Raw genomic sequence first — 25,162 nt, 5'->3', positions numbered from 1 at the left:
TTATTCCTTGACATGTATCCCCCTCCATTTTTGTGCAAGCAATGTCACATGGAATCCTCCTCATGCTCAAATCTCTCTGACTTCCTCTTTTGCTACCAGCCAGAGAAAAATCTTTGCTTTTAAAGAGCTCATGTGATTATATTGGGCCTTTGCAGATTATCTTTTTTTTTTTTTTAAACATATATTTATTGATTTTAGAGAGAGGATAGGAGGGGGAGAGAGTTAGAAACATCAATGATGAGAGAGTCATTGATCGGCTGCCTAGCCCGCAACCCAGGCATGTGCCCTGACCGGGAATTGAACCCCGATCTCCTGGATCCTTTCCTCTACCCTCCCTGAGGTCAGGAGTGAGGCTGCAAGTTCCAATCCTATAATCACTTGATCAGTTCCTCTCACCACCTGCTCACCCTCTTCCTCAGGGACTTCAAATAACAAAAGACATTCTTTTAACCTGTTTCAATCTAGAGCTATTTCAAAAACTAGGGACAAAACCCAAATATTACAAAATACGCTCCTTTTCACATTTATCACTTCAGAGTTGTTCCAGGAGCTGGGATGAATACAAAATATACAGGGTGTCCCCCCAAAATGTATACATTAACAGCTGCTAGCTCAATTTCGAAAATGAAATGTATTTTAATAAACGCTGCCTTTATAATTATTCAAAGTGTGTGTATATATTTTTGGGGGACACCCTATGTATTTCTTTTATCACAATATCATACCCTTAGGCTTTGTCAGTAAAGGGCATCAGAAACACTGCAGGAAAAAAAGATTTTGCATCCTAATTCTGGTATGCTGGCTTGGCTGCTTCTTGCAGCATCTGTTTCTCCATCTTCTCCAGGTCTGGTTTCTGCTGTGGAGGTTGTCTCCAGCCTCAAACCCTTACAGTACTCACCGATTCTCCTGTGCATGCAAGGGCAGCAGCTTCCCCATAAGCTCACCAATCCCCACCCTGGCCTGGGGCAGTTTTATAGCTGAGTACCTCAGGTGAGATACCTCCGTGAACAGTCTTCTCCAGTACCCTCGAGGATAGATTTCTAGCAAGTTCTGTGGGTGTGGCTCCTATATTCAAGAGGCCACATCGATACCTCTCCAACAATGAATAGATGTAAGGCACTAGGGTGGGAATGGGGCTCTTCCTTGGGCCTTCTATCAAAGAGCAGGGGGTCTTTGAATGCTCCATCTTGGTCCTAGAAGTAGTGATTATATATTGTTACTTCATTAACATATCAAGTATTCCTATATTAAGAATTCTCCTTATTTCTAAGTAATCCCTCATCATTCCTATCCATGTTAAACTCTTTTCTAAATTTTTAAAAATATATATATCTTTATTGATTTCAGAGAGAAATAGAGGAGAAAGAAACATTAGTGATGAGAGAGTTGTCATTGACTGCCTCCTGCACGCCCCGATTGAGATTGAGCCCGCAACCTAGGCATGTGCCCTGACCGGGAATTAAACCGCAATCTCCTGGATCCTAGGTCGATGCTCAACTGCTAAGCCACGCCCAGCCAGGCCCATGTTCAATTCTTGATATCAGACATTCCCTGTCCTAAGTACTGTGTGGTTTTCCTCTCCTGATTGGACCCAAATACTCAACTGACCTGGAGATAAACCTTGGAGTAGCGACTGGAGAGACAGATCCACAAAAATAGAATTTTGGGATTGGCCTGTTCATGCCTTTGGGTTTGAGCTCAGTGCTCCTTGCAAATGCGAAAAGGGATGCTAGCAATCCATGGCATACAGGGGCACCACAATGAATCAAGATGTGCTAACTGAAGCACACACTTTGGGAGCCCAAGTAGCTGCTGCACTTAACCATTGTACCAGTGATGATGACCATAAAGACTGGTATTAGGTGGATTCTTTTGAGTACACTTGAGTGCTTACAAAGAAAAAAATCACAAGCTCAAGTCCATTAACTCTCAGCTCATCAGCATGTAGCCCCAGGCCTGATATTCCTGAAAATCAACTGTATGAGGTGATGAATTACGAGTTGAATTTGGTCTCATCAAGTTTCTTATGTGAAAGGGCATTTATAAGGAATGGGACCCTGAAACTTGGAATGGAGACATCTGTTTTGACCCAGATGAGACCGACAATCTTCAATTCTCAAGTCATTCCAAACCTCCCTTACCAGTTGAAGCACCTTGCCCTCCAGTGTTTAGAAATAAGCCTTCCGCTGCTTAAAAATCTTGTGATAACCTCACCTAGGGCAGATTCACTGAAAGTGGATGCTATTTTTAAGGTCCATCACAACACCTCAGAATGCCACTAGACCCACAACTAAGGTCAAATCTCAGCACACTCCAGGGAGCCAGGTAAATATACAACCCAGGAAGAAATAGCTTACATACCAAACTGGCAGAGTAGATGGGCAAATGATGGGAGATGCACACCATCGAATACTATGCTCTAGTTAGAATGAAGTAGATGTATATTTTGCAACATGGGTAGATCTTCAAAACATGGCGATGAGAAGTTAGAAGAAACAATATATAATAGCATACCATTTAAATAAATTAAAAATACATGCACATAAGGTATCAATATGCAGTTAGTAAAAACACAAACAAGAGGAAATACATTAAATGCATTAGAATGGTTATCACTGGGGAGGGAGGGCAGGGAATGGGAAGATAAAATGGGAAAATAAAATGAGAAGGGCATGTGTAGACTAATCACAATGTGCCAAAAAAATGATGAATATGACTCAGGAGAAAAAGGAAAAATCTTGGCTTGCAGTAGGGACTTTCAGTCCTTTACAAGATGCTGATCTAACATAAGGTGCTGGCTCCCTCCCCAATTCCAGCCCTGAAGATGACACACAAGAGAAAAATTGACGGATGAGGAAATCTACTAGTTATGCAGTATTTACCATGTGCCAGGCACTGTAACTGTTAATCTTCCCAGCCAAATGCTATTAAATATCATCCCCATTTTATAGATGAGAAAACAAGTATAGAGAGGTTAGGTAACTTGCCTAAGGTTACACAGCTGGTAATGCTGAAGCTGAAATTTGAACTCAGTCTCTAACACCTTTAGAGATAAGTCTGGGGGCAGGGATGAAGATCAGAGAGTGGCCTAAAATGGTAGAGGGGAAGGCTCCATTACAGAGATGCCAGGAGAAATTTCTAATTGTGCCCTTTCCCCTCTACGGGAGCACCATGGCAAGACAGAGAACAGCAGTTCTGTCAGCAGGAGCTGTTGGAGTGGGGAGCATATTACATCTGTAGGCACACAGGCCGTGTGATCTTCCACCAAACACAATGAAACCCCAAGCCCTCATCTTGACCTAGTAAAAACATACTAGACCCTCAAGGCAGGAATTTGGCCAAGGTTTCCTTGAGTAACTTTACTAGCCCAAAAGGAAAAACCTAAAGGCATTGGAATCAAGGATTCACAACAAATAACCTCCCGAGTTAAGCTCAAAGTCAAAAAGCTCTCAGAGCTTACATTTTAATTTCCTACTCTTATAATTATAATGAGCATGAAACCAAAAATTTCCATTCATTTAGAAAAGCCTCTAATATGGAAGATGGAGTTTGAAGTAGGAAAAAAACAGCAATTACCTTGAGAGAGGAAAAACTCTCTGCAGGAAAAAAACTTATTTTAAAAATATATTTTATTGATTTCAGAGAGAGGGAGAGATAGAAACATTAATGATGAGAATGATTGATCAGTTGCCTCCTACACGCACCCCCTGCTGGGGATCAAGCCCACAACCTGGACATGTGCCCTGACCAGGAATTGAACCTCGATCTCCTGGATCATAGGTTGATGCTCAACCGCTGAGCTATACCAGCCAGGCGGGAAGAAAACTTTTAAAAAATTAGTATCTTTACAGAATTTACCATAAAGCTACAGTAATCAAGATAAAGACATAGATCAATATATTTAAAAAAATAAAAACATGCTGAAAGCAGCTAGACACAAAAAGTACATTCATATAGGACTTAATTTATATGAAGGTATTAAAATATGCAAAAATATCCTAGTGATAGGAATGTTGCTTCTCTGGGGGTGGGAGATGCTATTGACTGGGATGAAATTTTTCTGCAACTGGTTATGGGCTGTTATTTCCAGAATGACAACACTCGGGCATTTTTCTGCCATCCTGATACTCAGCTAACATTCCTTTTCCGTGAAGTTCTGTGCAACTGGCTACAACTCAAAGGCAATACCCTATTTTAGGTGCTAAAGTTAACATGCACATATTAGGACTCTCCAAATGGAAGCTACCCCAGTGGCCTTTTCCAGGTCACAAATCTAAGCCCAAGTCAGCCTATTATTTATATGAAATACCTGTCAAGGAAACCTTAACATACGCCAATCACAATCCTCCAACTGAACTTTACTAGCTCACCTTACCCTAGATAACTGGACCTGCTGATGCTTCAACCCATGGTTTTCCCTTGAATAAAGGATAAATGTTAATAAATTGTGTTGGCATTAAGTAGCAGGAGTCAGAATATATAGAACAGTAGATAAACAATGTTGCCAAACAGAAGCACATTAGTCATGTGCTGCTTTAACAGCAATGCTGAAGGACTTGGTCCAAGGTGGGATTCACTGCCAAACTGAGTTTCTTGACCAGTTTTTCCCCAAAGTTAAGCAAGAACAATTAAAAGTACATCTTTGCTATTTTACCTCCTTGTTTTTTAGTGTTATTGCCCCCATTTCCTTTCAGGGTAAGGATTAAATGAAACCATCCAAATTATCTTGATGCCTACCTGAAGCTTACTCCCCAATTAAAGGAGGCCCAGTGACAGCAACCGGCCACCTCAAGGACTATGTTCCCTAGTAACTGCTCAAGTGCCAACAGTGGATGAGAACTACAGTTTTGAGGAAGGGGACATGTTAATGTCAAACTTAAAAGTCTAAATAAATTCCTTATTGCAAGTAAGTAAAGAACGAACCCAGGGCCACAAAAATGCATATTAAGTTTTATTAAGCTTCAAATACAAAACATTCCAAAAGAGAAAAGTAATCTATAATACCTATGTTCTATATTCAAATAAACAAGGAAAACACTATTATTCTGTTTCTTTTACAACCAGTATAAAGCCAGAAATATCAAGACCAATTCTTTTCCAATAAGAGCAGAATTAAGTCTGCTGGATCCATAAACTATTTGCCAAACAGCTGTCTGGCCATTTAAGCATACTTCCTAATTTGAATTTAGTATTGGTATTTACTATGATTAATCTCAACGTTCTACACTATTTTCAAGGTATCTAAATAAAATCTCAGACCCAAGTAATTCAGATTATAGGATTGAGGAAGACAGCTATGTAAGTGCAACAGCCATTTAAAATTTGGTCAATATCCTCATGATCTGATTAAGAGCTTGTCAAATGACGGTTACATTTTTTTTTCTCCCCATAATAGCCAATGTTTAACATGATAGTATTGCTATTTTACTATGCAAAAATTCAAGTTGGTTCCTCTAACCCATCAACTCAAATCTGTTTCCTTTGAGAACAGTAGCCTTTATACTATTGGCTCTAGTCTCCAACATAATGAAGTTGTATTCTGATTTGTTTCCAAGACAGGAGGTGGGGGTAAAGTAGGTGAACAAAAACAATAGTTTAAAAAGAAGCCAAGTGGCCCAATTTTGTTTCCAGTTTTTAAACGTGTTTTCAATCATTTTAGCCATGTTTCCAGAAATTAATCTTCCCGTTAGTTTTATGACTAAGTCCCAGTTCTGGATAATGAACAGCAGAGCATTTTACTTGCTGAAAATCAGACACTTTACTGGATAGAGCTACCACTTATGCCTTTCATTTGTCTAATTAACTTTCTGACATTGATAATTAGGAAGTTCTAAACTTTAGCTAAACAAAATGAAAAGCCAAAGCTATATAATCTACTTAAAGAACTGTAAGAACTTCCTCACTACCTCCACTTACCAATTTCCTTAATTGCTCCCCCTTTTTCATCTGGTCATTATTATTTAAGTAACTACCATTCCATAGTTAAGAGTGCTAACCAAAATGGATGCCTTCGTCAGACCCACAGGAACCCTTGATGGCAAAAAGCTATTGCCTGCACCAAACCAATTCTGACAAGCACTGCTTATGCAACTGCTGTGCCTTATCCACATTCAGCATTCTTCTGCTTCAACAACTCTGGAAAATGAAAAGCACGTGATCAGGTCAATTAGTCCTCCCTTACCTAGTCTTTAAATGCATACTATATTTTGTTGCTTTAACTGATGACAATGCATTTACTTTAAATGGTAAGCTCTAGAAAGCAACCATAAATACCCAGTACAATTCCTGTAAGCAGCACTTTGGTATTATCAAAACCATTACACCAATAAAACTGTTACTCAAACTGGAAACTTAGCAGCTGCATCTAGTCTCCCTTTGGTGGATTTGCACTGTGTGCTGCAAACAATCAAGCACCAATAATAAAAGGCTATTTCTTACACAATGCACAGGAGCAAGTCTGAAGCTCATACAAGGGAAGTTTGCTCATTAAACTAATATTAAACTATCCATCTCCAGTCAACAACTGCTTATGCAGACATAGTACTAACAAATTTTATACAATCAAGCACAGCAGAGTGTTACACGACTGAGCCATAATGGAAATATACCCGTTTAAAATAACTTCACCCTACATTCAAATCAACAGTTATTATGCAAGGTGTTGCACATTACAGCAGAGCTCTTAACTTGATCCCCCCTTTACAATGTGCCAATACCCCAGCCATGCAAACAGTATTTAAACCTATAAAAGCCACAGCTTTCACAACTTACCTTAGCATCTGATTTCTCTTGCTGTCAGCTTTAGTCAGCTTTATCTAGTGTGAATAAATCAGCATTCTGTGACCATATCCTCAACCTGTAAAAATTAAATAGTTAACTAGTTATCTCTCTTCAGGAAATTCTTCAAAACTTGCCTATAACTTACTGCCCCCTTTGCCAGAAAGAAAAGGCAAGTTCAGACTTGCAGCTTAAGGTATTTCATGTTCTACTATTTCTCTTAAGTGGTGGAAGATTCACTGGCTTGGGATGGACTGGAATGGCTTAAATGGTTAAGTTGCATGGCTTATGGATTCTCATTCTTTTCCAATGATGCACTGCCATGTTAAATCCATAAGTTGAACGGACAAAACTTATTTGAAGGAATAAGTGCAGTACAAGGATTTTTAGTTGGAGGTCTTCAAGTTTACTATATTCAAGAGCATCTTTTTCAACTTCGTGGCTGGACCTGGGTCATGCTGCCTCAGGTTTTGCTTTTTAAAGACCACTTGCAATAGATTTTCTCCATACAGTGTAGTTTCACAGAAGTAAAAACAAGTCAGGCATCCAACTAAATGTCAAGTTTGCAATGGCTTACAGGGGTAGGGAGAGGGGCACCCCAAACTTAAGCCATTTCCTATATTGACTAAAAATCTAATTTGAAAAATGTAAAAATATATGAAGCATGTTTAAAGGTCTTCATCAAAAATAGACTTAAAAAAAAGTCACCCCCTCCCAAGCCCCAGGTGGCTATTGGTAAACAACAGCTGTATTAAAGGCCTTTAAGTGACATACATGCTTTAAAAAAAAAAAAATCCAAGAGTTGAATTTGGAGAACTTCTAATATGCTACAGAACACTTTGCTTTTCCAAAAGTTTTTTTTTTTTTAAATCTAGAAAGCATTTCCACTGCCATGAGGTACAGTATGTTTCACTGTACTATGAGGAAGTGTTCAATTTCGACTTAGACGGAAAAACTAGTTTGCTTTGCTTACCATCTTTGCTGTTTCACAGGCATTTGATGCTTTAAATCTGATGTGGAATGCTGATAGATTCACTTTTTAGAAGTCATAAGCCTTTGAGAAGTTGGAGATAACTTCATTGCTTATCTATTTTCTCCTTTGCAATCAAGCTGTTCCTTAAAAGTGAGACACTACAGAGTTGCAAAAATTTGAAACAGTAAGAGCAAGCACCGTTTGCAGCTTCATGGTTGGTTTTGGCCAAACTTTTTATTTAGTATTCTGTAGTTGCTTAACACACACTTAAATGGTCTTACTGGGGGAGGGGGAAAGGGGAGGTTCTTGTAGATTCCCAAGGAAATGTCAGAAAGGCAAAATATGGCCAGCACTATCCATTTGTTTTGGGTTTACTGGGTGAATAGCACTTTCCTTACATAAGCATCTGATCTCAGGTTTTTCATACTGAGAACATTTGAGATTTCAGTTTGATGACAGTATGATATCCTAAGAGTAGCATACCCCAACCACCCTCTAATAGCTAGCTTGTTTGTATAGGCAGAGGGATTCATCTCTCCATTTTAGATGGCTAGATATTTGTAGAAGACCTTAGACCTGGCTTGCCTCATTTAATGGGAAAAAAAATTAGAAAGTGGCCTTTAGGGTCACTTTTACTTGGAAAATTACAACACTAGTACACAAGTCAAGCCTTAACACATCTAACACTTGCTTATTGAAAGCAATGTCATAAGATTAAACATGTTTTACTTTTTTCCTCACAAGAACATAAAAATTATGAAAGGGGAACTTAACAGGAAATTTAAAAAAGGTAACACAATTTTTTTCTTTTAGTAGTCCTTGGGTAGTTATGACAGAATAGGTTCCACTTTTTGTTTGTTTCTTTGAACAGGGATTTTGGTCCAAAGTTTTGTTTTTAGTATCTGCTTCTGCCTCCCCCTCTATCAGATCGGCTTCCTCCACGGCCACCACCCCTTGGTGCTCCGCGGCTTGAACTGCTGTAGGAATCACGTGGAGGAGGGTACCCCCTTTCCATAGAAGGGGGAAGCCCTCTTTCTTGTCTGCCAACCCGATCACGACCACTTGAGTAGAGATCACTTCGGCTGCTTGAGTAACTGTCTCGACTTCCACCATATCCGTCACGTGAGCTGCTGTAATCATCATAGCGACTGCTTCCACCATAAGATGGCGGGGGCCCTCGTGTAGGTGGAGCACTACGTGAGTTACCTGCAGGGTCAATGGTCAGGTAATATGGCAACACTATAAATTGTATATATACAACATTTAAATCTGAATTTACAGAATTTCTGTATTAAACGTTTACTTTCTCAACTGGGAGGTTTTAAACTCTGCCATTGCTGGCCATTAACAGGGATTTGCTCATTTGCTGAGATATGGAAATGGATGGGTTTTAATGTTTGTTTGAAAAGACTGAAGAACGGTGTGTATTTCAAGAGGATATTCCAGACAGCTTGTTATTTTATAGTAGACACTCAGCCACTTTCCAGTGATAAGTTGCAATTTTGAACTGTAGACTTTCCTTCATATTGGAATGGTAAACATTTGATGTTGTTAATAAAATTTTTAAATCGTATTTTCACTGTTGGGGGAAAACACATAAGGCTGCCAATTTAAGCAAGCAAAATCCCCTCCAAAGCAAGCAAACAGCCTCAAAAAACCAAAAAAAAAAAACCAAAAACCAAAAACCAAAAAAACAAAAAAACCACCAGGAAAAAAAAAAAAAAAAAAAAACAGGAGGAAAAAAAAAAAACAGGAAAAAAAAAAAGCCCCTCACAAAACTAGGAAAAGCCCAGCTGATAGTTATCCCCTTAAAAGCAAGCAAACATCCCTTAAAAAGCAAGCACCACACAGCCTAGTAAACTGGCTCATGAACCTAAAAACTCGAGCTGGTGATATCCAAACACACTAAACCAGTATCTTACCATAACTGTCATATGAATCCCTGTAGGAACCACCACTTGGATGATCTGAATAGTCACGATCACGACCATAGCCATCTCTATCACTAAATTAAAGAGAAAAACTGGTAAGCCAGCATCAACCTTTAGAGCATTTTACAGCAAAACCATGGAAACTAAGTCATTTACCTATAGCCTCTTGATGGATAGTCATCACGTGAACTGGAATGACCATAATCACGATAAGTATAATCTCTTGGTGGTGGTGCATAATCTCTTGTATCTCGAGAGCTTGGGTAATCTCTGCTTGAATAGCTACCAAAATAAAAGTAACTTTGTTTTACGCTTTTTGATGAGTTTTTCTTTTCGACACTAATTGTTAATGAGCGGAAGCTACTACATTTTTCTGTTACCTGTCTTTAGTAGAATATCCATCATCTCTTGGGGACAAATAAACATCTCTACGAGAAGGTAAGGGTTCCCTTCGAGGTGGGCCTCCATAACTATCTCTCCCACGTGACACAGGAGCTTAAAGAAAAACAACCATTATTAAAATATACCCAAAGATGAAAATTAAAATGTGAATTTATAGTCAAGAAATGAAAAATAGTGATTCAATGACATATGACATAGCATAAATCAAGATTTTGTTCTCTAAAATTTTCTCTTCACACTTAAATTCCTTTTAGTGCTCATTTACTGCCATGTACCTAGATCACCTGGAGTCCATAAGTCAGTTTTAAGCACCATTTTTAGGATTCACCTCTCAATCTTTTGTGCTATGGTGGTAGGATAGACTGTTACAAATAGAAACATTTACCTCTTCCTCCCATTCCACTGCTGCTGCGAACTGGTCCTGAAGGAGCAGATCTTTTAGGAGGAGGACCCCCACTTCTCGGTGGTGGTCCTCTTTTTACTGGAAGTGGTCCCCTGGAAGAACTCATGTTAAAATTCATGGAATAGCCACCATCATCTACATTAGAATAGAAAAGAAAAATATGTTAATTCGAGACTCAAGAAAAGGCTATAAAAGGTCATTGCTTGGTCAAAAATATTTGTTTAGCCTTAGTTTTCACTCATACAAGACTGAGCATAAAGTCTATACAGATTAAATTAAACTAAAGGATAGTCCTAACGTTATTTCAAAGAAAAATATAAATTGTTTAATTTTCATATGCCCAAACAGCTATGCCTATCATAAATTTTTTGCAAGTGTTTTTTCCAACAGAGTGAACTACTTGGATAAAGAACAGTATCTTTTCCATCATTTAAAAACACTGTATGTAATCTAACTTAGATGTGATGGCCTGTTTTCAAGTCACTATCACTTTGGTAGATAAGCAACTGCTCTCAATTTCAAAAGCTGGAGCCCTTAAACAAAGGCCTAACCAAAGCACACATGCTGTGGGTTTGCAGTTCCTAACTTAAAACACCAAGCATGAGGTAGACCAAAGTCATTACCCATGTGCCCTCCACGCGAGGGAGGTCCTCTGGTTCCTCCACTTCCTCCTCTTCCACCTCTAAGACCTCTTGGAGGGCCTCTGCTTCTTGGAGGTGGAGGTGGTCCACGTCTACCAGTTTCAAATGATGGTTTAGTGGCTTGTTCTACCTTGATGGCTTTTCCATCTAAGGACTAAATAATATCAAAGTGGTTAATATTTAAAAAGAACTTGCACATCCACTGCACACTGTGACACCAATGTCCTTGAAAATGTACTACATTTTGCTCACTAATTAATCTAAGAAAAACAATACAAATATAGTCAGTGTTACTTTTCCATTTAATTAAAATGCTTACTCATCTTTAAGACTGATACTGATGATTTGAACTAAACAAGGTGGATACACTGCACTACAAGTGGGTATTATTTTAAAACAAGGCCAGCTATCAACTTATCAAAACTAATAACAAAAAAGAAAAGCCAACATATTAAAGCAGTTTTTAAATACCAGATAAAATAAACAAACATCACATAATATTCTGAACTCAAAGACTTGTTAAAAGTATAATCTGTAAATTTGGTTATAAAATTACAAAAGGCTATGATAACAGGGTCCTGGAAAGGTTAAGGCATACACTCAAAAACAAAACTCAAGAGATGCCCCTGGCCAGACTTGGCTAACACTGTATCATTTTATGCACTAGGGAACAATATCGGTGTGCAGACAATCTCACCTTTCCATTCATGTCTCTGGCTGCATCCTTAGCATCTGCTGGGCTTTCAAAGGTGACAAAAGCAAATCCTCTCGATTTGTTGGTTTCCCGATCTTTCATCAAGAGCACTAAAAAGTCATTTTTTTGGGGGGGAGGGGGGGAAGAGTGTTATTCTAGTTCGAATGAATTAACAAAAGTAAATCTTTAAAAAAAAGAAAGCTCAGAACTTCTTAGAGGACAAAATATTGTCATTTCAGATGATCATTGCAATTAAGTTCATCATAGCTTCCCTTTTTAAACACAACGTAGCCCTGCACATTCTTTCAGATAAACTCACCTTCCACTATTCGTCCATATTTGCCAAATACTGCTTCAAGGGCTTTCTCATTTGTTTCTGTATTGAGGCCACCAATGAAGAGCTTTCCTGGGCGATCAGCTTCAACCATTTTCCCCCCTGGTGAGTCTATTGAAAAAGAATATAGTATGTCCGTGGGAAAAGTTCAAGTTTATCCGACACGTGTATTTATTGGGATGCATTTTTCTTATTTTACTGAAACCATTATTCCTTAATAAGACACCAAAAGCGATCCTTTCTAAGCCTAAGCAGGAACCCAAATTAATTAGTTAAACCAGAGCAGAGTTCCCATTAAATTGGTTAAAAGGACCAATTTAACTTATGCCTTTACCCTTAATCCACCCTGCCAGTTTTAATCAAGTAACAGCTACTCAACATTTAAAGAAGTTTTAATCCCAGATACGCAACCTTTAAAAGATACAATTACATCTTAATTACCCTAAAGACTCATTCAAGGTCACAGGCCAGAAGCCAAGTCCTCAACACCAAGCTCTCTCCCAAGAACTTTCTATTTGCTCATTAGGATTTACTGGTAAATTTAATAAGAAATGTAAAGTTTGAGCCAAGTTATACCTCCCCTTCTTCACCAGTGCCTGGCCCGCCGAAAAGGTCACCGAAACTTTAAAAAGTGTCCATATCGTTTCCTAGTAAATAACGGACCGTGAAAACGCGCCCTGGAACGCGCCACATTCCACGACTGCGGCAGAACCCGATTAAAAACCATCATTAAAAACCGCGTGGAAGACACAAAATGGCGACACTTGGACTCAGCCCAGAACCACCAACACCGGTCGAAGGAGTAACTTTTAGCATCAACAATGGCTGGGAAAACGCAAATGGCTTCTTCTCCGAGGCCGCCAATGAGCAAGGAAGGACCCCGCGTAAAAGCGCACGTGCCCGGCCGCGGCGCCATCCCAATGCAGGTACCGCGGTAGCGCGGTCTCCCCACGTCCCGTCACAAACGCGACCTCCGCCCCTGCCGCCAACAGACAAACTTCCCCGAGGCATACGACCTCACGGACCCATTCCAGGCGTCTCCCTGCGACATTCAGCTTTACCTAAGTAGGTCGGCACCTCTAGGTTCTTAAAATGGCGCCCGCCAGCCCCATCTCCTGGGAGATAACCCCCAATCCTAACGTGGCAACAGTGTCCGGGAAGACGGGCGAGAGAAGGGCCACACGTACCGCAGGGGCGACGACGGTTTCAAGCTCCGACGAGCTCGCCGACAGGGCCTTCCTAGCTGCTCGGCACGAGGGAGGGCCGCGGGCTGCAAAGACGGAAGCACGAGCCCGCTGGAACTACTGCGCAACGAGGGCGAACAAAGGAGACAGCAAACTTTATACTGCCCGGGAACGAGGCTGAAGGACCCGGATGGAAACGGAGCTCAGAATTTGAAACGCCAGGGAGGTGGCGAGCAGTTCCCAGTCTCCTCATTGGCTGTCTTCTCTGTCATTCACCCTTAGCTCCGCCCCGTTTCCGGGCCCTCAGCTTTTATGGCCCGCGCCTGGTGCTAACCGTTTTTTCAGCCCCCACCCGTGCTCCACGAAGGCGCGCTTTTGCTTTCCGCTAAAATGGTTGTAGCAAATGGCTGCATTTGCTCGAGAAGTGAAATCAATTGCGTGTTCTAGTGAGCCGGGAACGCTGATGAACTTGAACACCCTTTAACTCGTTTAGTTCTCAAAAATAGCCTGATGAGGGTAGGTACTCTTCCTATGCCAATTTTGCAGAAATGGAAAACAAAGAAGTCTAGGTGATAAAATATATTTTCCCAAAATATTTTTAACAAGAATTTTTAGTGTATGGGTAAAATTATGATAAATAATATCAGAAGGCATACAGAAAGGCAGCAGATAAGCTGGACACCTACATGGTAGGCTCTGTGCTCGGCCATGGGAATACAACCCAGAACAAGGGAGACAAGAGCAGGGCACCTCCATGGGTAAGGCTGCCAGATTTAGCAGAGAAATACAGGACTCCCAATTAAGTTTGAAGTTCAGATACTTTTTTCAGTGTAAGTATGCCCCAATATCACATACAAAAGAAACCTTACTTATTATGTGAACTTCAAATTTAACTGGGCATTGTGTATTTTATCTGCCAATCCTAGTGGGGGAGGGTGGGGTTACAAAAACTTTAAATTTTCTAATCTCTTTAGAAACTAAAAAAAATAAATACAATTAAATAAAACAATTGCATGTTGTGATTAGTGCCAGGGATGAAGTAAACTAGGTGCTTTAATGGACAATATTTGGGAGACAAAATTTGATTTAGACATCAGGGAAGGTCTGTCTGAAGAGGTAACTTTGGAGATCAGATCTGAAGAGAAAAAAGAAACCAGCCATGGGAAAGTTGGAGGCAGAGCTTTTCAGGAAAAGAAGAGAGCCCTAAGCACAAAGTGGGGTTAAGAGTTTGCACATAGCAAGGGACAGAAAGAGATCCAGGGTGACAGGAATTTAAGGGTTATAAAATGAGGGAGACAAAGTAAGCAGAACCTGCGAACCCATTAAAAGATTGCAGGGCTTAAGTGTGGAAACAGGGCCACCATTGGGGTTGTGCAAACATCAGGAGACAGAACGGTGACTCAAATTAGGGTTGTGGCAGTGGACATGGGGAGGAAAGAACAATTGCTAGGTGTACACGGCAGGTAGTATGGCAGGATTTGCTAATGAAACAGATGGGAAAGGACTGGGGCGGAATTGAGGAACCGGGAAGGCATTAGCAGGTGATGGCCATTTATCAAAATGGTTGCCCAAGGAGAGTGGGAAATCTGATGCTCAGAGATCAGGGCTAAACTGTTGCTTTAGTAATGATAACAAAACCCATCTGAATGAATGAGGCCACCAAAAAAATAATACAATGCAAAAAGAAGGCCCAAGATCACACAATATGAAATATATATACACACACACGGGTGGGCAAAAGTAGGCTCATAGCTGTTAATATGGAAAATAATACAATAATTAATAATAATACAAGAATAAACTCTCTTTTTTGTGTACTCACAACCATAAAGATTTGGCTCTGGCGATAGCTGAAAATTGGCCAGGTTGGCCAAAACCATTTAAATGCCAGGTTCAGCCTGTAGAATCTGCACCCCCAGGTGGAACCAAGAGAAATCCTCTTGGTTCTCTCTCTTTCTTTGTCTCAGATCCAGAAACAAAGGACTACAGGACCTTCCCTAAGCTCTGAGTCTAAGCCAGGCCTCCACTAGTCTAGGGCAGAACAGGGCTGACTCTACAACAGATGTCACTGTCCCCTGGGTCTCAGGAAGGAAATATGCATCCCTGTCAATTAGATTACTCTTGCCTTTGCAGTTAGTGTCCAGGAATGTGGGGAAAGAAGGAGAGTGTTCTAGGGGGGGGGGGGGGCAGCACTTCCAAGGACCAGGAGAGGGAGGGAGAGGAGGGACGGCTTGTTGAGGGAATTGTAGGAGAGGGTCATTATGGCTGTAGCATATAGTTGGGACCCACAGGACAAAGAAGGTAGAAAGGGAGGCAGAGGGTGTACTGACTAGATCAGAGGGCAATGGGAAGGGGAGCCTTTAAAATTTTTTTTAATCTTTTTAAAATTAAATTTATTGAGGTAACATTGGTTAATAAGGTTACACAGGTTTCAAGTGTACATTTCTATGAAACATGATCAGTATATTGCATTGTGTGCCCACCACCCAAAGTCAAATCACCGAACTGATGAAAGAATAAACTGTGGTACCTCCATACTATTGAATACTATTCAGCAATAAATCCCAAAGTAGTATGCTAAGTGAAATAAACCAAATTCAAAAGGCTACATACTGGATGATCCCATTTATATGAAATTCTGGCAAAAGCAAACTATAGGGATGGAGAACAGATTAGTGATTGCTAGAGTTTAGGGGAAATGGTTTTACTGCTAAAGGGCAGCACAAGGGAATATTTGGGGTTGATGGAACTTTTCTGTATTTTAATTGTGCTGTGCAAGGTAATCAGATTTCATCTTAAAGAGATCACGGTGGCTGCAGTCTGGAGACTGTACTGGGGGAAGTAGGGATAGGAAGCAGGGTATAGCTGATGTAATCCAGGAGAGAGAACATGTGGAACAGCTGAGTGTGAGAGACTCTAGCCAACACGCAGTCCAATAAGCAGGTCTCACATTGCCCCAAATTGAATCCCATTCTTCCTCTAATAGATGGTCTAGATTTCCCCCTTTACTTCTTTCTTTCTTTGGATTATCATTAAATACAGTATAGTTAAATTTCCTCTTTACTATAATTTTTCCCTTGACACATTGTTTCTTTCCAGAAACCATTGCAATGATTGACTGAAAACCTGAGTCAAGCAATATTACTTTGCCACTAGGTATTCTTGGAATATAATAAGTGCTAAATCAATGTTGCCTGAATGATTTGCAAGTTCTTTTTACCCTCCATGATACTTAGTATGAGATGTGTACTTAGTAAATTAAATATTGAATATTGGTGGCCTTATCTTTAATCTCAATTTACCTGCAAAGGGCTCACTTTTTTTTAATTATTTTTTTTTAAGTTTCTTTATTGTTGAGAATATTACAGGTGTCCCCGTTTGATCCTCACTGATCCCCTCCACCCCACATCCATCCCACCCCCAGGCTTTCCCCATACCAATGTCTGTGTTCATGGGTTATGCTTATAAACATATAAGTTCTTTTTTTTCTTAATATATCTTTATTGATTTCAGAGAGAGGAAGGGAGAGGGAGAGAGAGAGATAGAAACATCAATGATGAGAGAGTCATTGATCGAGCCCACAATCTGGGCATGTGCCCTGACCAGGAATCAAACCACGATCTCCTGGTTTGATGCTCAACTGCTGAGCCACACCCGGCCAGGCAACGTATAAGTTCTTTGATTAATCTCTCCCCACCCACACCACCCTCCCTGCCTTCCCTCTGAGATCCCTCAGTCTATTCCATGCTTCTATGCCTCTGGATCCACTTTGTTCATCACTTTATTTTGTTTATTATATTCCACATATAAGTGAGATCATGTGGCACTTGTCTTTCTCTGACTGGCTCATTTCACTTAGCATAATACTCTCTAGTTTCCTCCATGCTGTGCCAAAGGATAAAAGATCCTTCCTCTTCACAGCTGCATAGTACTCCATGGTGTAAATGTGCCACTGCTTTTTTATCCACTAATCTACTGATGGGCACTTGGGCTGTTTCTAGATCTTAGCTATTGTAAATTACGCCACTATGAACATAGGGGTGCATAAGTTCTTTGTGATTGGTGTTTGGGATTCCTTAGGATATATTCCTAGAAGTGGGATCACTGGGTCAAATGGCAGGTCAATTTTTAACCTTTTGAGGATACTCCATACTGCTTTCCATAGTGGCTGCACCAGTCTGCATTCCCAACAGCAATGTACAAGGGTTCCCTTTTCTCCACACCCTTGTCAGCACTTGTAGTTTGCTGATTTGTTGATGGAGCCATTCTAACAGGTGTGAAAGTGACACCTCATTGTGGTTTTAATTTGCATCTCTCTGATGATTAGCAACATTGAGGATTTTTTCATATGTCTCTTAGCCATTTGTATGTCCTCTTTGGAGAAGTATCCATTTAGGTCCTTTGCCCATTTTTTAATTGGATTGTTTGTCTTCCTTTTTGTTAAGTTATATGAGTTCCTTTCATATTTTGGATCTTAACCCTTTATTAAATGTGTCATTGGCAGATATGTTCTCCCATACAGTGGGGTCCCTTTTTGTTTTGTTGATGGTTTCTTTTGCTGTGCAGAGCTTTTTATTTTGATGCAGTCCCATTTGTTTATTTTCTCCTTAGTTTCTCTTGCCCTAGGAGATGTATCAGCAAACATATTGCTACGAGAGATGTCTGAGACTTTGCTGCCTATGTTTTTCTCTAGGATTTTTATGGTTTCATGTCTTACATTTAAGTCTTTTATCCATTTTGAATTTACTTTTGTGTATGGTGTAAGTTGGTTGTCTAGATTCATTTTTTTGCATATATCTGTCCAATTTTCCCAGCACCATTTATTGAAAAGACTGCCTTTACTCCATTGTATGTTCTTGCCTCCTTTATCAAATATTAATTAACCATAATGGCATGGGTCAATTTCTGGGTTCTCTTTTCTGTTCCACTTATCAATATGTCTGTTCTTGTGCCAGTACCAGGCTGTTTTGATTACAGTAGCTTTGTAGTATAACTTGATATCTAGTATTGTGATCCCTCCAACTTTGTTCTTCTTTCTCAAGATTGCCGTGGCACCTGGCCAGGCGTGGCTCAGCGGTTGAGTGTCGACCTATGATCCAGGCGATAGGGGTTTGATTCCCGGTCCGGGCACATGCCCGGGTTGCAGGCTGCAGCTGATCAATGACTCTCTCATCATTGATGTTTCTATCTCTCTCTCTCCCTCTCCCTTCCTCTCTCTGAAATCAATAAAGATATATTAAAAAAAAAAAAAAAAGTTTGCCGTGGCTATTCGAGATGTTTTTTGGTTCCATATAAATTTTAAGTGTTTGTTCTAGACCTGTGAAATATGCAGTTGGTATTTTAAAAGGAAATGCATTGAATGTATAGGTTGTTTTGGGTAACAAGGACATTTTAATGATGTTAATTCTTCCAATCCATGAACATGGTATACTTTCCATATGTGTATATCTTCCTCTATTTCTTTTTCAGTGTCCTCTTGTTTCCCAAGTACAGGTCTTTTACATCTTTGGTTAAGTTTATTCCTAAGTATCTTATATTTTAGTTGCAGTGGTAAATGGAATTGGTTTTTTTAGTTTCTGTTTCTGAGAGTTCATTAATGGTGTGTAAAAATGCCATCAATTTCTGGGTGTTAATTTTGTATCCTGCTACCTTGCTGAATTCATTTATTAAATCTAGTAGTTTTTTGGTGAAGTCTTTAGGATTCTCTATGTACAATATCATGTCATCTGTGAATAATGACAGTTTTACTTTCTCCTTTCCAACTTGGATCCTTTTATGTTTCCTTCTTGTCTGATTGCTGTGGCTAGGACTTCTAGTACTATGTTGAACAAGAGTGGTGAAAAGTGGACACCCTTGTCTTGTTCCTGTTCTTAGGGGAAATGGTTTTAGTTTTTACCCATTGAGTATGATGTTGGCTGTAGGTCTGTCATATACAGCCTGTATTATGTTGAGGTATGATCCCTCTATTTCCACTTTGCTGAGAGTTTTTATCAAAAATGGGTGTTGGATTTTATCGAATGCTTTTTCTGCATCTATTGATATGATCATATGAATTTTGTCTTTCAATTTGTTTACGTGATGAATCATGTTTATTGATTTGTGAATATTGTACCAACCTTGCATCCCTGGAATAAATCCCACTTGGTCATAGTGTATGACCTTTTTAATATATTGCTACATCTGATTTGCTAATATTTTTGTTGAGGATTTTAGCATCTATGTTCATCAGGGATATTGGCCTGTAATTCTCTTTCTTTATAGTGTCTTTATCTGGTTTTGGAATTAGGCTAATGCTGGTCCCATAAAAAGAATTTGGGCCCAGCCGGGCATGGCTCAGCAGTTGAGCGTCTACGTAGGATCCAGGCAATCGGGGTTTGATTCCCGGTCAGGGTACATGCCCAGGTTGTAGGCTAGGCAGCTGATCAATGACTCTCTCATCATTGATGTTTCTATCTCTCTCTCTCTCCCTCCTTTCCTCTCTCTGAAATCAATAAAGATATATTAAAAAAAATCATAATAAAATAAAATAAAATAAATAAATAAATAAAAAGAGTTTGGAAGTGTTCCTCCCTCTGGAATTTTTTGAAATAGTTTGAGAAGGATAGGTGTTAATTCTTCTTTGAATGTTTTGTAAAACTCCCCTGTGAAGCCATCCAATCCAAGGCTTTTGTGTGCTGGCAGCCCTTTGATTACTGCTTCAACTTCATCAGCAGTTATTGGACTATTTAGACTTTCTGACCTCCTGATTGAGTTTTGGAGGGTTGCATTTTTCTAGGAATTTATCCATTTCATCCATGTTGTCCAGCTTGGTGGCATATAGTTGTTCATAGTATTTTCTTACAATCCCTTCTTTTCTGTTGGGTCAGTTGTTATTTCACCTCTTTCATTTCTGATTTTGTTTATTTGGATCCCCTCTCTTTGTTTCTTGATAAGTCTGGATAAAGGTTCAGCAATCTTGTTTATCTTTTCAAAGAACCAGCTCTTGGTTTCATTGACCTTTTGTATTGTTTTTTTCAGTCTCTATGTCATTATTTCTGCTCTGATCTTTATTATTTCTTTCCTTTTACTTACTCTGGGATTTTCTTGTTGTTCTCTTTCTAAGTTTTTAAGTTGTAGGGTTAGAAAGTCTATTAGAAGTTTTCTTTGTTTTTTGAGGTAGGCTTGTAGGGCGATGAACTTCCCTCTCAGGACTGCTTTCATTGTGTCCCATATATTTGGAGTTGTTGTGTGCTCATTTTCATTTGTTTGCAGGAAGTTTTTCTATTTCTTTCTTAATCTCTTTGGTAACCCATTCATTGTTTAAAAACATGCTTTTAAGCCTTCACGTGTTTAAATGTCTTTTAGTGTTTCTATTGTAGTTGATTTCTAATTTCATGCCACTGTGATCCGAGAAGATGCTTGATATGATTTCAATCTTCTTGAACTTGTAGAAACTTGTTTTGTGTCCTAACATGTGGTCTATCTTTAAGAATGTACCATGTGCACTTGAGAAGAATGTATATTCTACAGCTTTGGGGTAGAATGTTCTGTAAATGTCAATGAAATCCATCTGACCTAGTGTGTCATTTAGGGTCACTGTTTCCTTGTTGATTTTTTGTCTGGAACACCTATCCAGTGAAGTTAGTGAGGTGTTAAAGTCCCCTAGTATGGCAGTCTTGCTGTCAATCTCTCCCTTAAAGTCTTCTAGAAGTTTTTTCTATAAATTTAGGAGTTCCTATATTGGGCGCATATATGTTTATCAGGGTTATATCCTCTTGCTGGATTGATCCCTTTAGTATTATGTAATGACCTTTCTTATCTCTCGTTATGGTCTTCATTTTGACCATATGAGTATTTTGTCTGATACGAGTATTCCTACCCCAGCTTTTTATTCATTTCCATTTGCATGGAAAAATTTTTTTCCATCCCTTCACTCTCATCCTGTGTTAGTCTTGTTCTGAGGTGGGTCTCTTATAGACAGCTTATATTTGGGTCATATTTTCTTATCTATTCAGCAACCTTATATCTTTTTATTGGGGCATTTAATCCATTTACATTTAAGGTTATTATTGAAAGATATTTATCTACTGCCATTTTGTTTCTTTATACCTATGTTTCTCATTCTCTTTATTTCTACTTCTAATTATAGCAGTGCCTTTAACATTTCCTGTAATGCTGGTTTTGTAGTAATAAAGTCTTTTAACCTTTTTTTTTCTTGGAAACTCTATTTCACCATCCAGCTTGATTGATAATCTTGCTGGATAGAGTAGTCTTGGTTTCAGATCCTTGTTTTGCATTACCTTGAGTACTTCATGCCATTCCCTTCTGGAATGCAGAGTTTCTGATGAGAAGTCAGATGACAGCCTTATGGGAGCTCGTTTGTAGGTAACAGATTGCTTTTTTCTAGCTTTCTTTAATATTCTCTCTTTGTCTTAGATTCTTGACATTTTAATTATGATGTGTCTGGGCGTGGGCCTTTTTGGATTCTTCTTGCTTGGGACTCTCTGTGCCTCCAGAACTTGTGTGCCTCTTTCCTTGACCAGGTTAGGGAAGTTTTCTGTCATTATTTTATCAAACACGTTCTCTAACCCTGGCTTACTTTTGACCTCCTCTGGCACTCCTATAATACAAATATTGCTATGTTTTATGCTTTCCCACAGCTCCCTTAGACTGTCCTCCTGTTTTTTAATTGTTTTTGTTTTGGGGTCTCAGATTGAATGATTTTTTTCTACCCTGTCTTCTAATTCACTGATCCTACCCTCAGCTTCCTCTAATCTGCTGTTTATTTCTTCCAATGTATTCTTTATTTCTGCTATGTCATTCTTCAATTCTGACTTGTCATTTTTTATAGTTTTCATATTTTTTTTCATGCTGTTGAGCACCTTACAATCAGTATTTTGAACTCTATATTGGAGAGATTGCTTATCTCCATTTCATTTGGCTCTTTTTATGGAGACTTCTCTTGTTCTTTCATTTGGGGCTTGTTTTTTGTTCTTCCCATTTTGGTTACTTTTTTGGTGTGGTTTTTTTTTTTTTTTTTTTTTTAATATATCTTTATTGATTTCAGAAAGAGGAAAGGAGAGGGAGAGAGAGAGACAGAAACATCAATGATGAGAGAGTCATTCATCAAGCCCGCAACCTGGGCATGTGCCCTGACCGGGAATCGAACCCCGATTGCCTGGATCCTAGGTCGACGCTCAACCGCTGAGCCACGCCCGGCCGGGCATTTGGTGTTTTTTTTAAGTGTTAGGTAGATCTGCTAGGACTCTCAGTCTTTTTGGAGGGTCTCTGGTACAGGCCAATGTCAGATGCAGTTTATGACTGGCCATGAGTACCCTGTTTGGGGCTACCAACAACCCCAGGCTTGAGGTCTCCACTGCTGGGGCTGGGTGTGTTTGGACAGGACCAAGATGGACACCAAAGTCTGCTTTTCTAAGGCCCAGGTCCCAAAACAGATCAGGCAAAGACTCAAAGCACCCTGAGTTCTGCCTCTGCCTGCAGGCTGATTAATCTGATTCTCTTAATGAGCCTCAGGCTATAGAAGCTCCACCGAGTGGGATGGCTGGTTGTTATCAGTCTCTTAACAAGCCTCAGGCTGTAGAAACTCCTCTGGGCAGGGCAAGAGGTTTTTCCAGCAGGGTGGGGCAATTGCTTCTCCCCTCCAGCAAAAGTAAAAAATTCGCCTCCAGAGAAAGATGTTCCCCACAGTCTGGGGGAATGACTCTCCCCAGACTCTCCCCACACAGCTCCAGTCCACTCTGCCCTCCCTCTGCTGGAGCCCAAGGTGAGTGGCTGCACAGGAAACTTTGTGGGTTGGCTCTTGAAGAGGGTGCCTGCATTTCCAGCCGTCTCTCCCTGGCAGACAGAAACCCAGCTGCTTTTCACAGCCAGATGTTATGTGTGCACCTTTCTCAGTTCTGGTGCTCCTGGGATTTAGGCCCCAGAGTGCTCAGTGGGAACCCCCACAGCTGAGATCTCCCTCTGGATCTTCAGCTGCTTCCTGTGGGAGCCCAGCCAGCCCTCTCACATCTGCACTTCCTCCCAGTCTCTGTGCTGTCTCTACTTTTTCTCCGTGGTTATGAGGGTGCTCTCCAGCTTGCCTTCAGTTGGTTTTCAGGATGGTTTTTCTATGGTTTAGTTGTAAATCCACATTGGTCCCAGGAGAGTGTCAGTGTAGCTTCCACTCAGTCTGCTGCCATCTTGGATCTCTGTATACTTATTTCAGGTCTTTCTGCCAGAATCTAAGGCCTTTTTTTACCCGTTTTTTTTCAGAGATGAATTTCTTTCATGTGATACCCTTTCCTTTCTTGGAGACAAATGTGTAAGTGCAGCAAAAAAAGCAGGGCTCACTTTTTTATACTAAAACAAGCAACAATAAAAAACAAAGCAAAAATAGTCCATATTTTTAAAAGCTTCAACCAGTTAAATGATTAAGAAGTAACCTTCAGTCATCAACTAGGGATTACTCTGGATAAGTAAATTGAAGCTCTCCTGTCAGCCTTGCATTTTTACATGAAGGGCAGATGTAAGGTCACTCTGCATCCAGTTATGGCTGTTTTCCAAACTATAGAAACATAACCTGCCAATGTATTCTAAAAATGTCTGTTATCTGGTATGAAGCAAAAGGAGGAAGGGAGGAAAGAATTTTACGTGATTAAAGATTGGGAGACTTTCCAAACCACTTTAAGCAGCCACTGTCCAGAAGATAGCCTACTTAACTACAACAAACAAGGAATAAAAACTTTTTAATGAGCCAGGCTGGCGTGGCTCAGTTGGTTGAGCATCCTCTGGGTCAGGCCACATGCCTGAGTTGCTGCTTCATCCCCAGTGGGGGTAATGTTTCTATCTCTCTCTCCCTCTCCCTTCCTGTCTCTCTAAAAAATCAATTTAAAAAAGAATTTCTCCCTATGTTTAGAAAAAAACTTTTTAATGAGCATATAGTTGTATTTATATAGGAACTGGCTGAACAAATGAAGATATAATTTCACTTTATCTTTCTCCATAATGAAGGACATGATGTTTCAACCAAACTTAATACTCAATTGAAAGGAACTGAAGTATGTCTTAAGAAATATTTCAAAGAGGGGGTGGGCAATGATGGATTTTTCAACAAATTGGGTCAAGATGATTAGCCATTTAAACAGAAAAAATACGTATTCATACCACACTTTTTTGGCAATGCTTATAAATTATATTTAGTAGTATGGTCAAGATTAAGAAAGGAATTTGTGCTTTGATTATAAAATGCAGCATCTTTCTCTGATTCTCTTTGCTAAACTTTCTTTTTTCCATTCTTTATCTTCCATCCTTCTGGCTCGAATTTCCCTCATTAAATAAAAAAAATATATACTATGTCAACATTAGCACGTGCTTTAGCAAATGCTTCCACATAGTTAATATTGTACTGATTGGCTCTGGTTTTCATGTCTTCTACAGAAACCTGCCTTTTATCTTCTAATTCTGATCTGTTACCTACCAGGAGAAATGGAACATTCTCCTTCTTTTACTCTTAAAATCTGCTCCTTGAAGTTAGCCTTGGCTTCAAAGGATTCCATTTCTGTAATAGAGAACACAGAGAAGAAACCTTCCCCGCCCTGGAAGCAGTTGCCTCTAATTGCAGTTAGTCTGCCTGCCCAGCTGTATCCAAAGTATCAATCTGCATTTTTTCCCCATCCAGCACTACCTTTTTCTGATAGCTGTCTGCTTGGGTAGGCTCATAGTCCTCCACAAACTCATTATACATGAACTGCAGAGTCAGAGTGGACTTGCCAACACTGCCACTGCCCATATGATGCCTTTGTGTAAGGCCAAAGAATTCTGACCCTTGGGCTCATTTGCAGCCAT

General features: G+C 39.8%; 1 protein-coding gene and 1 pseudogene across 3 annotated transcripts; both read right to left on the bottom strand.

The window, feature by feature from the left end:
- Nucleotides 1-4,938: 4,938 nt before the first annotated feature.
- RBMX (RNA binding motif protein X-linked) lies at nt 4,939-13,512 on the bottom strand. 2 transcript variants are annotated; one of them, XM_081126494.1, is made up of 11 exons: nt 13,343-13,512; nt 12,141-12,266; nt 11,825-11,931; nt 11,110-11,281; nt 10,469-10,621; nt 10,062-10,176; nt 9,838-9,963; nt 9,673-9,755; nt 7,751-8,956; nt 6,772-6,856; nt 4,939-6,135 (listed from the first exon to the last, which is right to left on the bottom strand). In XM_081126494.1, exons 2-9 carry the CDS (start codon nt 12,247-12,249, stop codon nt 8,646-8,648), a joined length of 1,176 nt encoding a protein of 391 aa, XP_080982620.1. In that variant the 5' UTR covers nt 12,250-12,266; nt 13,343-13,512; the 3' UTR covers nt 4,939-6,135; nt 6,772-6,856; nt 7,751-8,645. The 2 variants fall into 2 exon arrangements, with proteins under 2 accessions (XP_080982620.1, XP_080982619.1); XM_081126493.1 differs by having other exon boundaries at nt 9,838-9,981; nt 13,343-13,502.
- Nucleotides 13,513-24,555: 11,043 nt separating this feature from the next.
- LOC308551513 (ras-related protein Ral-A pseudogene) lies at nt 24,556-25,162 on the bottom strand (annotated as a pseudogene). The gene has a single exon. The product of its transcript is annotated as a ras-related protein Ral-A pseudogene (transcript).

This window comes from Miniopterus schreibersii, assembly GCF_964146895.1.
Source record: "Miniopterus schreibersii genome assembly, chromosome: X".
Classification (NCBI taxonomy): Eukaryota; Metazoa; Chordata; class Mammalia; order Chiroptera; family Miniopteridae; genus Miniopterus; species Miniopterus schreibersii.
The sequence above is the reverse complement of the archived record's forward strand: the minus strand, read 5'-3'. Positions and strand labels throughout refer to the sequence as shown.

Bases quoted from the DNA above. Each gene is read 5' to 3' on its own strand.
- RBMX (XM_081126493.1), bottom strand. From the start codon at position 12,249: ATGGTTGAAGCTGATCGCCCAGGAAAGCTCTTCATTGGTGGCCTCAAT. The intron at 11,282-11,824 runs GTGAGATTGTCT...GATATTATTTAG, and splicing joins CCAGAGACATGAATGGAAAG to TCCTTAGATGGAAAAGCCAT. The intron at 9,982-10,061 runs GTAACAGAAAAA...CGTAAAACAAAG, and splicing joins GGATATTCTACTAAAGACAG to TTACTTTTATTTTGGTAGCT.